The sequence below is a fragment of the Pyxicephalus adspersus genome, chromosome 2 (assembly GCF_032062135.1).
Source record: "Pyxicephalus adspersus chromosome 2, UCB_Pads_2.0, whole genome shotgun sequence".
NCBI classification, from domain to species: domain Eukaryota; kingdom Metazoa; phylum Chordata; class Amphibia; order Anura; family Pyxicephalidae; genus Pyxicephalus; species Pyxicephalus adspersus.
This window is the reverse complement of record NC_092859.1, coordinates 2,389,337-2,404,568: the sequence shown is the minus strand read 5'-3', so window position 1 is coordinate 2,404,568 and position 15,232 is coordinate 2,389,337. Positions and strand designations below refer to the sequence as shown.

At 36.6% G+C, this 15,232-nt stretch overlaps 2 protein-coding genes and 1 pseudogene across 2 annotated transcripts in view; 1 reads left to right on the top strand and 2 right to left on the bottom strand.

Annotated features, from left to right (window-relative positions):
- The window catches only part of LOC140324915 (olfactory receptor 1J4-like), a 5,967-nt gene extending 3,710 nt beyond the window's left edge, over positions 1-2,257 (bottom strand). The window contains exon 1 of the mRNA XM_072403037.1: positions 2,206-2,257. Coding sequence (XP_072259138.1) covers positions 2,206-2,257 — 52 coding nt within the window. The remainder of the gene's footprint in view (positions 1-2,205) is intronic.
- Positions 2,258-10,335: 8,078 nt separating this feature from the next.
- Positions 10,336-11,549, bottom strand: LOC140324909 (olfactory receptor 11L1-like; annotated as a pseudogene).
- A 3,179-nt stretch (positions 11,550-14,728) lies between these two features.
- LOC140324903 (olfactory receptor 10A7-like) overlaps positions 14,729-15,232 on the top strand; it is a 2,991-nt gene continuing 2,487 nt past the window's right edge. Inside the window, exon 1 of the mRNA XM_072403027.1 lies at positions 14,729-14,743. Coding sequence (XP_072259128.1) covers positions 14,729-14,743 — 15 coding nt within the window. The remainder of the gene's footprint in view (positions 14,744-15,232) is intronic.

Here is a 15,232-nt window from a genome sequence, read left to right as displayed (position 1 = left end):
CATCTATTCATTAGAGTAAATAAATAAGGAGGTTTAGGTTAAAAGGGAAAGGATGGATAAAGAATTTAATTTAGGGTGGTACTTACTGGGTAATATATCAAACCCTCACGATAACTTCTATAATATTAGAGAGAGATGAGGTTTCAAGTGCATAAAATGATAATTATAGATTGGTCTGTGATCAAAATATAAGAAAAGGGTAGGGGGTTAGTAAAGAGTCTAAGATAAAATAATCACTTTTTTAGATAAAAAAGAAAAGTGACCTGTCAGCAGGCAACCAGCACAAAAGAGTGCTGCTGCATCCAAGATCTGCTTTTAAATAACTGGCAAGGTGACTGTTGGTCAAATCACGCATGTAAATTAGTTCACGCATGATTTTGCTTTTTAATTATCTATACAAAGGTTTCAAAAGATTCAAAATTATGCTTCCCCAAAAACACAGCTTTATACCTAAATGTAAAGGTTAGGGAATTAATAAATAAATAAAAGAAAAATAAGGATAATCCCCCTGTGTATGTTATGTAGGTAACCAACCCCTTACACATATACATAGAAAAAGAAATAGAAAGACCTAGACTTGGTCGTTTACAAGAAAGGGGTCTTAGGGTTAGCAACAGACAATAGCTTTAAAAAAGCAACAGTTCTATTGTATCCTATAGAGGGTGAGAAACAATTAGTACAATACAGTTGCTTGTATGCAGTCGTTTAGCTACAGGTCCATAAAACAAGACGTGAGTTCATTTTGAGACATAGGGCCTGATTTATTGAAGCTCTCCAAGGCTGGAGAGGATATCAGTGAAACTGGGTGATCCAGAGAACTTTCTTAACCCCCCTAGCGGTATTCCCGAGTGTGACTCGGGGTGGGAAAAATTGCAAAAAGCGGTAACCACGAGTCACACTCGGGGTAACATTGGGGGTCCCTCTTACCTTAGCCCCGCGCTCCAGCGGCGATCGCACGATCCCGCTGTGATGGCGGGGTGCTTCTCCGTCGGGGGGCGTGGCCGGGTGGGAAATTTAAAAGCAGATTACGGACCGCCCGGGTCCCCACCACCCCCGCTGCACGCATCTGCAGTTAGATGCAATGCACCATGCAGGATTTCCGCATGGTGCACCGCATCTAACTTAAGATGCGATCACCATTTGTAAATCCAGGGGGTGATACCAGCGGAGATTTCCCGCTGGCAGCACCCCCTGGATCTACTGATCTCCGGGTGATGTGAGCAGGAGAGTTAGCGGGGTAGGGACATCCCCACCGCATCACCCGGAGATCAGCCTCCGGTAGATGCGAGCAGGGGAATGAGCAGGGCGGGGACATCCCCACCGCATCACCCGGCAAGATCTGTGACATCTTCCGGGTGATGGGGTGGAGTGTTGGATTCTGGGGGCGGGAAATTTAAAAGCAGATTACTATGTAATCTGCTTTTAAATGTTTTTTTACAGTAAAAAAAACCACACAAAACATAAAATACCAAGCATCATTGCCCAGTGCCCTGATTTACATTTTGCCCACTATTAGCCCTGACCTTGATCTGACCTTTTGATCACTTATAAATCATTTCCTGAATGTATCATTTCATCACTTTGTCTTTGACCTTGATTGTTCCTGACCGATTGCTGAAGACCGCATGGCATCCAAACAACATCTCACCGGCGCAAGCGCTGTTTGGAGGAATTTGAAAGCAGCGATAGCGATTTGGAGTCTCTTGTGGAATCAAGCGATAGTGATTCACCAAGAAATTTGTCATCGGACAGCGAAAGTGAACTGAGCGACGATTCTGAACCTGTGCGCACATGGTGTCCTGTTGACCTTGATGCGGACCAGGCAGCACCACCAAGATTTCCATTTACCGGCGCACCTGGGATGAAAATGCTATTAGTTGGCAAATATGTTTTCAATCCTGGACCAGATTCATTGCAGGTTTGTTGGATCACCCAGGTCCTCCAATGTAGTCTATCTTCTCCAGTCTTGGAGAGCTTTAATTAGTGAGGCCCAATATATTACACATACTGCCGCAGTAGTTTCTGTCCTAGGGAAGGTTTTAGTATGAACATATATCGGTCAAAGTAAAAGAGAAAAAAAACATTTCTAATATTTCTCTTGTACACCTAACGAGCTGTCAAGGCCTTTAAACTCTTACACGTTGGCCATTCAGGGCAAAGTTATAAAGTATCTTTGAAGCCTAGTCCTTACTGATGTATATTCACCTTCTTTGAATGTGTTGCTTCCTAGAATTTTAAACATGTGATCTTCTCCCATAACGCAATGCTTGGAACCAGTAGCCACTTTTCAGGCCTGACCACTAGTGTTGGTGTTCGAATTTGTGTTGTCCTTATATTCAACCTGAAAATGGCAGTTCGAATTCGGATAGACCCAACTCGAAAAAACATGGGATTGAACGGCGCAAATTCATGTGTAAAAAAAATGTTTTGCAAAAAAAAAAATTAATGTTAAAGTAATTTATTGAATGTGTGTGATTTGTGTAACTAACTTTTATTTTTTTACAGGTTATCCTATAATAACAGGATGATTCAATGACAAAACCTCCTGTCAGTGTGGATCCCTGGGCACTAGAGGTCAGATGGGGAAAGGTCTCCCTATTCATCACTTCTAGTGCTCTGTGATTGGCTGAGGACAGCTCAACGTCATCAGGATTTTCTTTTCCCCAGCCAATCACAGAGCACTAGAGGTGAATGAATGAGGAAACTTGTCCCCATTTAGCCTCCAGTGCCCAAGGGATCTTCTCAATGAATGCGGCCATGGCCAGCATTCATTGAGAACAGTGTGCGATCCGCGTCACTAGAGGTTAATTAACCTCTGGTGCCGGGGATCTTTCATTGAATGCGGCCAGCATTCATTGAGAACAGTGTGCGATCTGTGGCACTAGAGGTTAAGTGGGGACAAGTCTCCCCATTTAAAACCTCCAGTGCTCTCCGATTGGCTGAGGAAAGATTTCTTCAGCCAATCAGGCAGCACTATCCCTATTCCTGGATAGTTTCTCTATCCAGGAACACAGGGGTACAGTTGTATGTGTTCTTGGATAAAGAAACTCTATCCAAGAACACATACAACTAGTAAAGGGCTGCAAGAGCAATCAGGGGAGCGGAGCGGTCAGCTGATTGCTGTTACAGTTCTTCACAGTTCCTAAAAACAACCCGAGTTTTCCCATTATTGACTTTAATGGTGTTCAAATTCAGCATTCGATCACGCGAACAATATCTCCCCATTTGATTGAATAGTAAGATAATCGACCAACACTACTGCAAAACACTACTGCAGAGCTCCAACGGCTTCTCACCCATTGACTACCCAAATAAAGGGAATTTCACAGAAGTAGTATATGTGGGTCAGAGGGTTGGTTTTAAACCTCTACATTCCAGGATGTGGTTACATTTCTGAAATTGAGAAAAATATTGTGTCTTTCCGGGCTTGGCATGAAATATTATAAATAATTTACGGTAAAACTTAGACCTTATTTATTGAATCTAACAACCACCTCTGGTGAGGAGGCTTTCCGCTAAGATATCAGAAAAGATTTGTTAAACACAATGTTAATGCATATTGTGAGATCGCCCGTAGCAATGGGGGAGGTGTTACAAACAGGAAACAGGGCCAGCAGGTTAAAAGTGCATCAAGGGTTTTATTCACTAATACTATTTTCACACAAAAACAGGCACAACAAAACAAACAGCAAAACAAAGCCTGGCCACTTGGCTAATACGACTGCGCGATCGATAATACGATTTGGCTTGATGAATCAGGGGCACTGTCCTTACTCACAGTTCACTTTTGACCTCCTCCCAGTTCACCAGCCAAGAACTAAGACACAGTAACAAGCAGGCTGGGAGTTTATATCCCCAGCCTAATTTCCAGGATGGGTTTCAGCTGAGATAATTACACCTGATCATACCCAGGCCTCTCTAGCTCCCCCAACTGGCTAAGAAGCTCATTGTAATTCAGCCTGGTACTTCAGCCCCACCTTCAGGTCAAAAATAAAACTGTTTGACTAAACAGAAATATACTCTGCGTATAACCTGCAAATGTACCTATCATCCTGGATAAAACCCTGTGATTTCTTTGGCCAGCTGTTACAATATATAATGGCCCAGAAACAACATTTTTAAAATGCACAATAAAATCAAAAAGGGTGATTCATCAGCACTAATCTTGTTTACCTAGTTTAAATGTTTAAAATATTACTACAAATGAAAATATACAAGTGACTGTGAAAAAATTAATTCCAGGTTTGCTGGATAACCTAACTTCACTGATGAAAGTGTATCCTCTCCAGACTTAGAGAGCTTTAATAAATCAGCCTTATGTACAAGTCTATATCAGAAGGAATAAGGGATTTTGTAAATAGATACTGTAAATATGCTAAAAGTATTTTTTTTCCATTTAGTTTTGTTTAGAATTCTTTTATTAGTATAATTATTTGTAAAACAAAAATTTCAAATACAGAAACATAACAGATAAAAAACATGAATTTAAAAAATGTAAGAATAATTTCATCCTTCCATATTTAAATGTGAGATTGAGAGATTAAGATTTTTTTAAAAATTTTATTTTAGATATACTACTTTTCACGACTACTTTATACTCTACTAAAAACAAAGATTTTTGCCTTCAAAATACATTACAAACAAAGTCTTAGTTTATATTCCCATTCACACATTAGAAGATACCTTTACATAGAAGCAGTTACATGAATGTTAATCAAGGATTAAAATAGTAACTCTTATTTTATTTACAGCCTTTCCCAAAGCTGCCTTGATATCTTTATTTCTCAAACTGTATATGAAAAACTCCATGATTCATAATGGTGGCGTAATGCAATGGCGTGCAGATGGCAAGATATCGGTCGTAGGACATCACTGTCAGTAGGAAACATTCAGACGTTAAGGACAAACAAGAGAAATAAAACTGGGTAATGCAGCTTGAAAATGATATGGAAGTCTGCTCATGTAGAGCAATGTTTAGCATGTTGGGGATGATATCTGTGGTTAGCATGATGTCCATTAAGGAGAGCTGGGTGAGGAAGAAGTACATGGGTGAGTGGAGGGTCTTGCACCACAACACCAACACAATGATCAAAAGGTTTCCACAGATCGTCACAATGTATATGATACAAAGTAAGATAAAAACAGCTACACTAAATGTATCCATGTTGTGGAATCCCAAAAATACAACTGTGGTCAAGTTACTCTTCCACATTTATATCTTGAGTAAAGTGTACTGTCAAATATTCATGAGTAAGGCAAATAATAACTTCCAATATAATAAGCCTTTTGGGCTCTGACTTATTTATAGGCAAAACAATCAACTAAACCTAACTTTATTTACCTTATTCTAAGCAATATATTAAATAAAACAAATGAAAATGTTGATATAATATATATTAGTTGTAAACTGAACAAAAACTAATCAATAAAAAAAATAAGAAAAAAAACGTAAAATTATTACAATAAAACGCAGAAGTTAAAACAGCTGGTAGGAAAAATAAGTTTTTAAACAAGAGAAACACAGACGAAATGACAGATAAAATAAACAAATGGGTCTAAAATAGTGATGATTAAATCTACTCAAATTGTAACACTATAATGTAAAATATAAAATAAATATAATATATATGAAATATTATATTATAAAATTTTAGAAACTGGTTTCAAACTGATTTTATTTCAAGTCAGCATGTTGATAAATTTTAAAGTAATATTTAATTTTTACAATATATTATTGTTTTTCAGGTACATTTGTTACATTACCATACTTGGTTTAATTCTATTTTAATGTTTTAGAGGTAGTCCACTTTAAATGATATATACTAGATAACTTTGATAGATATGAATAATGATTGTAAGTATGGTATTCACATACATCTTCTTGATATGGTAATGTAATTGTAAAAATATGAGATATTCAGCTATTTAACAAATTAGTGAATAATAATAATATTAATGTTATTAGTCTTACATATTATCCAAAAATCAAATAAAATATTATAACTATTATCCAAGTTATTGTCATCATATTACATATCACTAAAAATATAGCAAAATAGGCTTTGAAAGGTGAAATCCTTAAATGCTCCTAATTTAAAATAAACATAGAAAACTTGTAAGTTAATATATTGAAAAGACAGAAACAATTGGCTTTTGAAAATTCAAACACTCATAGCACTGATTAATTTTCCAATGTTTTTATAACAGCCAGGTTACACCAGTGAATAATTTCTCTCTTTATATATCCTTATAGATCATGAAATTATCATTCTTTTGGGAATAAACTAATTTTGTGTTTGTTACTTTGTATTTATACTTTAAAAAATGTTCTTAACTTTATATTGGTTGAATAAATTATATGTATATGCTGAACTCCGGAGTCACCCATTGCTACCCTGTTTGGACACCCTCATAAATATATATATCTGCAGGTTGTTTTTGGAGATCACATTCACCATCTTTCTTCTCTCTCTATGCCTACAGACATTAAAAGCATGTTATATTGTGATTTAGGTCTGTGGGTGCATCTTTGATGCCCCAAACTCACAGGAGGTTGGTTGAATAATGGTGGGTGTCATTTAGTTTTGGATTAGGGGGAGGATCCTTGATGACCGGAGCTTACAGGGAATGGACTAAAACATGGTGGGCCATTTAAGGGACGATGATAGATCAGCAGACAAACAAGTTTGGTACATCGTCAGAGAAAATAAAGCTTTTTCCCTCTTTTTTATCATTATTTAATATAATAGTTTCTATTATTTATACTTTTATTTTTAAGGCTGCTCTGGGGGATCTTTGGCTAATTGTAAATACTGCCCTGGCATACCAACAAAGCAAAGAAGTCTTGTTTCGAGCGTGCTGATTTTATTAGTGATCACAATTGTCAGTACATAGGACTTGATTTATTAAATATCCCCCAGGCTGGAGAGGATACACTTTCATCAGTAAAGCTGGGTGATCCAGTAAACCTGGAATGGATTTCTTGGTAATTTGCTATTAGCTATTTGTTAGCAAATGTTTTCAATGATGGATCAGATCGATTCCAGGTTTGCTGGATCACCCAGGTTCACTGGTGAAAGAGGAGGTCTTCATTGTTGGAGAGCTTTAACCCCCCCTAGCGGTAATCCCGAGTGTGATTCAGGGGGGCTTTTACATGCAAAAAGCGGTAATCCCGAGTCATACTTGGGGTAACTTTAAGAAGCCCCCTTACCTTTGCCCCATGCTCCAGCAGCGATCCGATGGTCCTGCTGTGAAGCCTGGGGGCCGGTTTATCGGGGGGTGTGGCCGGGTGGGAAATTTAAAAGCAGAACTGAGTAATCTGCTTTTAAATACCACCCAGGTCCCAGCCACGCCTGCAGATGCCAGCAGCAAAAGCAAATTTCGGGGTTGGTCCCCTGGAACCCCTGGAATTTGCTATTACTGCTGGCATCTGCACTGAGATGTGAAGCACAATGCAGAAGTCCTGCGGCGTCTGTGTGTCTGTGTGAGGCAGGACAGGGAAATCCCCACTCACATCACCCCGGAGAAGCAGTCATCTTCCAGGTGATGTGATTAGTGATGTATGGGGGTGTGTCAGGGAGGGAAATTTAAAAGCAGATTACAATGTAATCTGCTTTTAAATGTTTTTTACAGTACAAAAACACCACACAACATGAAATAAAAATAAAAGTACATTTTTAATTTTATATTTTATTTTAAGATTACATTGTTGTCTATTATTTCATTATTTTAAAATTATTATATATTATTATGTATTATATTATAATTTTTTTATAATAAATAAATATAATTATCATACCCGGGAGTTAATCCTAAGAATTACAGCCCTACAATATAAACAAAAATTTCTATGCAAAGAAATTAGGATCACGTTTTGCATAAAAAAAAATTGACAGAATTAGAACGCTAGGGGGGTTTAATAAATAAGGTCCATAATGAGAACTTTATGAACTGTGTGTCTACTCATATAAAAACCCTGGCCACTTTATTAGGTACACCTGTTCAACTGTTTATACCGTCATCCACATGGCAGTAACTCCATGCATTTAGGCATGTAGACGCTGCCAGGATGAAGGAAGAATCAGAATGATGAGGAAATATAATATATAGGTGATCTTGTAAGTGTCACAGTTGTTGGGGTTAGGTGGGCTGGTCTGATTTTTTATAAACTGATGATTTCCTGGGATTTTCAGCCACATCCATCTCTAGAGTTTAGAGAGAATGGACTGAAAAAGAGAAATTATCCAGATAGTGGGTTAAAACTAATGATGAGCAAGAATATTAAGTTTGATTTTGTGGCGAATCAGGCCTCTCTCACTTACTGAAAAAGAAGCGAGAACGCCCTTCTGATTGGCTGAGTGGTCAAGCTCTCATTGAACAGGAGGATCTAGTTCCCTGGGGATCGCACACTCTTCTCAATGAATGCAGCCACAAGTGCAATCATTGAGAACATGCCCAGCACAGGAGAACCTCCTGACATTGTAATATAAGTATCTCTTACAAATGATACATTTATATATGTAACAAATGTATCATTTGTAAGGGACACTTATGTCACAATATCAGGAGGTTCTCCTTTGGCGGACCCCAGAGGCATTCTCACTCATCCCTAGTGAAAACGCCTTGTTAATGCCAGAGGTCAGAGGTGAATGGCCAGACTGGTATTTGCTAACAGAAAGGTCACAGTAAATCAAAGTTAAAACTGAGGCATGAAGAAGGCATCTATGAACATACAACATGATGAACTTGAAGCAGATGGTAGTGTAATAATCTTATAAGGGTCAGAACATAATCCTTCAATTACAATAAAGTAAAACACAATAGCAATAACATAGACACCTATAAAACAATGGAGGAATGCATATATATAGCGCCAACATATTACGCAGCGCTGTACATTAAATAGGGATTGTAAATGACAGACTAATACAGACAGTGATACACGAGGAGAGGACCCTGCCCCCAAGAGTTTACAATCTGGTAGACATAATACAGACAGTGATACACGAGGAGAGGACCCTGCCCCCAAGAGTTTACAATCTGGTAGACATATATATATATATATATATATATATATATATATATATATAAACAATCCTGTTGTACAACAGATGGGCTTTTTATTGATTTAGTGTCATCAACAAAGCAACGTTTAATTGCCTACCTCAGTTTTGTCACTGACCATATCCATAAACCGAATGTAGGGTGTAAAACATAGAAGAGATTATCCAATAATGTAAGAACTACTGGGCTCACATTGTTTGTATTACTAAGAAATTTTCTTTGTAGAAGGACTTATTCACATTCTTTTATAGAATGTGGGTATTTGCAGATGACACCAAACTATGTAATGGAATTATGTCCATATAGGATGTCTATAATCTACGTGCACTTGGGGGTAACAACATGCATGCTTCATACTGTCTAGGGGGAATACATTTGGGGGAGTCAGAAAAGGAAAAGGATCTGGGGGTTCTGGTGGATCATAGACTTATTGCAATTTAGCATTGCTTGCTGTTATTATCTAAAGCCAGTAAAGTAATTTCTTGTAATAAAAGAGGAATAGACTGCAGAGATAGAGACATAATTCTGCCCCTGTAGAAAGCATTGGGGCAGACCACATCTGGAATATGCAGTCCAGTTGAGAAGAGACATATAAGGGGGGATATGATCATGCTGTATAAATATATAAACAGTCCATATGGAGAATTATTCTACTGAATATTCACTTTGAGATCATTACAAAGCACAAGGGGGCACTCCTTGCGTCTGGAGGAAAAGAAGTTTAAGCTCCGGATAAGGAAGGGATTCTTGACTGTAAGGTGTGAAAATGTGGCATCGGCTCCCTCAGGAAGAAATTTCTGCAAGTTCTATAGATTGCTTTAAGAAAAAGCTGGATGATTTCTAGAAGCACAGAATATAACTGGGGATTAAGGCTTTAAAGTAAAGATAACAGAGACTGTTGGTCCAAGGAACATCCGATTGCCTCATGGAATCAGGAAGGAATAATTTTCAACCTGCTGGAGCAAATTGTACCAGGGTTTTTTTAGCCTTCCTCTGGACCAAATATGCCCATAGGGTTTTATATCTTGGAATATGTTTATTTCACTAGATGTTTAACTTGATGAATTTATGTAATATTTCAACCTATCTATTTAACTATGATGACATAGGGATTGGTGCTTATATTGTTAGTCAATTGGTTACACACAGGAGTTTTATATTGGCATGAGTTCACTGAGACCTAAAAATTTTGTAAAAGGTTCACATTTTATATATGTAATAGTAATACACTTACACTTCAAACAATTATTCCATTTCCACCCAAGTGGTTTTTTAATAATGCGATCTATGGTCAAATATAATATTTTTCAAAGCTCTTTTTAGGGCTTTATTGTTCAAGCTGTATATCAATGGATTTAAAAATGGAGTTAGGACCGTGTACAGCATTGCCAGTGTCTTGCTAATTATATGTGACTGTGCCATTTGTGGAAGAATGTACATGACGGTCAGAGTCCCGTAGTACATAGACACGACCGTCAGATGGGAGCTGCAAGTGGAAAAAGATTTCAGTCTTCCAGAAAAGGAGGGAATCTTTAAAACGGTGCACACAATATTCACATAGGAAGCTACAATCAGAAGAAATGGTAATGCTATATCAGGAATGGAGAGTAGAGTGGCTTCCAACTGAACTATAGAAACATCCGAACAGGAAAGCTTCAAAAGAGCTTGAACATCACAGAAGAAATGGTCAATGGTATTTGGTCCGCAGAACTGTAGCTGACATACACTAAGAATAAATATAAACGATATGGAGCAGCTCAAGAGCCAGGAGGCAAGAATTAATTTAATACAAAGCCCATGGTTCATAATGGAGGCATAATGAAGAGGAGAGCAGATGGCTAAATAGCGGTCATAGGACATCACTTCAAAATGAAACATTCAAAAGCTAATGATGAACCGAGAAAATAAAGTTGACTGATACAGTCAAGAAAAGACATAGAGGCCTTCTTATGGAATAAAATATTTAACATGCTAGGGACAATATCTGTGGTCAGCAAGATGTCAGATATGGAGAGTTGGGAGAGGAAGAAGTACATGGGAGAGTGGAGGGTCTTACTGTAATATACCAGCATGATGATCATGAAATTCTCACCTAGCGTCACACAGTATATAAGGAGAAAAATAAGGAAGAGCAGAATATTACATCTGTCATTGTTGCCGAATCCCAAAAAGAATATTGTAGTGATATTGTTTTTATATGTGACCTAGAGAAAGAAAATACATAATGAAATAACTTGAAATAACCTAAGTAAATATAAGTATATAGTAAGTATATATGTATAAAAATAATTCTCAAAGCTTAATAAGCTATATAAATTCACACTTTGCACATGCTCTGTCTGGTTAAAAGCACGTTCTGCCTTCACCAAAGTTCCTCAAATTTTGTATTTAAGTTTATTGTTCCACTTCATCATTGTACATTATTAATTTCAGTAAGGTAAAAAATAAAGTTGGTTCAAATAAAAATAAAAATGCACTTACAACATTTCCGCATGATGGCTGTTGATTATCCATCTGGAGTTACCCACTTTATATCTATGAACCTCCCATTTTATTTTTCTGCTTTGGGCCTGTTTACTAAAAAAAACACGGTGTCAGTACTTAAGATACAGAAATATATAGAGATCTTTTTTAAGACAAACAAGGTTTTTTTTTAGTAATAAAATGATTTTAATTTTCAAGTAACCAAAAAACAAGAACCCCCCCAAAAAAAATAAAAATCACTTTCTCCATTTTGATGAATACAAAAATTTACATTTAATTTAAAATGTATCTAGTTTGAAATGATGTTAAATTATGCAAAGTAATTGTAAAAAAAAAAAAATAAGTTTAATAATTTTACTTCCATAAAACTAACAAAAAAAAATTTAACAAAACACATGAAAACAATAAAAAATATTAAGAAAATATAAATTTATCAAACAATAAACAAGATGATAAAACCTTTGATAAAGAAATGTGGATTATTATGGTTAATATATGAAGAAAAAGCTACTTCATTAGTTTGGGGATATTCCAAAAAATGAAACAGCATTGATACAAAAGAGTCACAAAAATGTTACTTTGAATCTCACTATCCCAATGTTTCTCGACCAGGTTCCTCCAGGTTTCTAGGGGTAAATGAAAGCTTTATATAAAATAAATCAAAGATTAGAAAGATTAAAATGAATTAAATCCAGGAATTTTTATTTGCACTACCTAAACTAAGAGGTCCCTTCAATGTTTCTGTATAAGCTAAAAATCACTACATAAGCTTGCTTTATTTATATATTTTTGCAGAGCTTTAATGATTCCATGGAGAGGACACCTAATTCCCACTGTATTCATGCCTGTAACAATATTAAAATATAACTAAATTAGGCGGTAAAGCGGACTGAAAAATTAATTCAGATGGTCTCCATACAGTCCAATGTTCTAGACTAATTGGTACTGGAAGAAAGGTCACATTTTCACCAAAATATGCATTTATAAGATTTCTTTCAAAAAAACTAAACTCCAGCTAAGGTTTTCTTGGCAGTTCCAACTGTAATAGGTCAAACTCCACTAAGAAATAATGACTTTTGTTTTTGCAATTTTGCAAGTTTTTAATTGCAACTCAAAAAAATCATCGCTACAAAATGAGGATGAACGGATAAACTGCACTGGTCAACCAGCATACGTACGTCATAATTACAAAGATGTCATTGTAGAGAAACTTAGGGACAAATTCTTGAGGGTTCCTTAATGTAAGGCAATCAAGTTTTTGTTTTTTTTTATTGTTACTGCTGATTTTAGCGCCAGAGGTCATTATTGCATAGTCATTCAAACCACATTTGTCTGTAACTGGCAATAACTGTAAATAAATAATTGACAAATATAAAATTACTATTTTGCTTGGTTATATATCATGGTAATATCAAGTTATATAAATTGGGGTGAATGATATTTTTCTTGCATTGAATAAATGCATTACAGTATTAATCAGGAATACATTGTCATCCTTGTACATTGCCAATACATGGATGGTGTGGCCCATGCAAGCTGTGAGACTTGAAAGAGATTCTTTGCCTGTCCCACTGCTCAGACCAAACTTCTCTAGATTTTAGAGGTAATCTGGCTGAATAGAGGTGTCAGATGCCCGATGTTTTGCTATGCATCGTGGTTTCTTTATTTTGCTTTTGTGCCTTGTATTAGTGTAGGAACCCGAAGCCACCACCCAAAGCTGGAGGTGTAAAATGCAAATGATTTTTGAGAAGGTTTCCCCTACAGTTCAGAAGCATTGGCAGATGCACGGATATGAAATAGCCTTTACAGTAGTTTGAAAATGTTCAGTAAATCTATCGTCCAGAACAAGGAACAAAGAGCTAGGTAGCAAATTTTCATTTTTATGTTGGGGGTAGCTGGCCTACCAAATAAAGAAGGCAGGGTTCAGGGTTACACATTATTGGAGTAGGTATAGGAATACGTATAGGAAGAAATATATATTGGTTATGTAAGACATGGTCCATTTAATGTAAAATCTTGGACTGACCCCATGTTCTGGCATTTTTCTGTAAAGTGGTAATACAATCTATAGACATCCCGTACATATGCTATAATGCATAGCCACCACTGTCAAGTGGGAAAGTGGAACACTTCCAGGAAATGGACCTATATTTAGGATGATAAAAACAGTAAGCTGATATAAAGTTACTATTATATGAACGTTGCCACATTACTATGAGGATACTACAGCAGCTACCTCTACCACATCTCACCGGGTCCTACGCTGGTAATTGCCACGCTACGAAGACTGCCTGTAAGTGTTTGATGGGGGCTAAAATGGGGGCTAAAATACCCCCACCTCAATATATCTTATCTGGGGATATGAAATTCCATTTGACGGTATTCACCCCCTGAGTTTGCTAGAGAAATCTGTTGATGAGAACCTGAAGAAGGGGTTTATCCAACCCTCCAAATTTCTTCAAGAGTTTATATTTCCATTTCTGTAGTGGTCAGCCTATTCCAAAAAAAGACACTCCCTCTGCTACAGATTTTTTGCCTCGGTCAGATAAGACTTAACTTGCTTCAAGTTATCAGTAATGAAAGCTACTCAATTCGGTACTCCAAGGAGGTAAAAGTTGGCAGGGCAACAGGAAAATAATAGTAGGTAGACAAATTCATAATCAGTGACTGTTTCCTAATTTTTTTCTTTACGTAAAAGGATAGACAACCTTTTTTTTTGGTTCAAAGGACAGAATGGAATCATTGCCATTTTAATTGGGGTCATGCCAACCTCATGCATTCCTGGGGGGTTCTGTATGCTTTTTCCTACATGGGCAAAAAAACACAAATTGGCCAAAAATTTAGGGGCAGTGACATCAGCACTCTTTATTTCCATTTAGAGCAGGCTACATCACCCAATCCCGTGCCTGCGGGGCCTGGGGTAAGCATAGCCAGAACAAGAAAGAAAACAGATGAAGATGGCAATGCCAAGACAAAGGTGTATTTTAGGATGAATTATATTCTTGCACTCAATGAATTTCGCTGTTAAATAGTTCTGTTTCCCCAGGAATTAGGTTTGAGACCATGCAATTCTCTTTATTCATTCTCTTCATTTCATCTTCCTCTTATCCAAACCCAGAATGCCCTATGTGCTCACTTCAAGATTTACATCTTGATCTACAAGTTTATACAGCGTGGCAATATGAAAAAGTTAACGGTAGGTAAAACTAGAGAAGCACCCAATGAGGTCAAAAACTTGTTTTTGTTTTTTGTGTTTCTCTGTTTCTGCTCCAGTTGATTGGAACACATGGGGTGTTCTGGGTTTGGATAACATGATGAGAATTGCATGGTCTGAATTTTAACTCCTAAAAAATCAGAGCTATTTATCTTCGGAATGCGTTTAAACATCAAAAGGAAGGAGCAAAGAAAAAAAAAATTCCTTAATTTTTTGGTTTTAAGTTTACCTTTATATAAAAAGAAATTTTAAAAAGAAATATTTTGATATTTTAATTAAATTTGCATTACATAAATAAAAGACATCCAAAAGTTTTTTGTCAGAGTGAATGATGAATTTTTATTGTGAAATAAAAGAAATTAAAAGAAAAATAAAGCCAAAATGAGAAAAATAATTAATATGTAATTATTAAATTACTGACAGGTTTGAATCATTCAAAAAAAATATTTGGCCCTGAAACATACTTTAAAC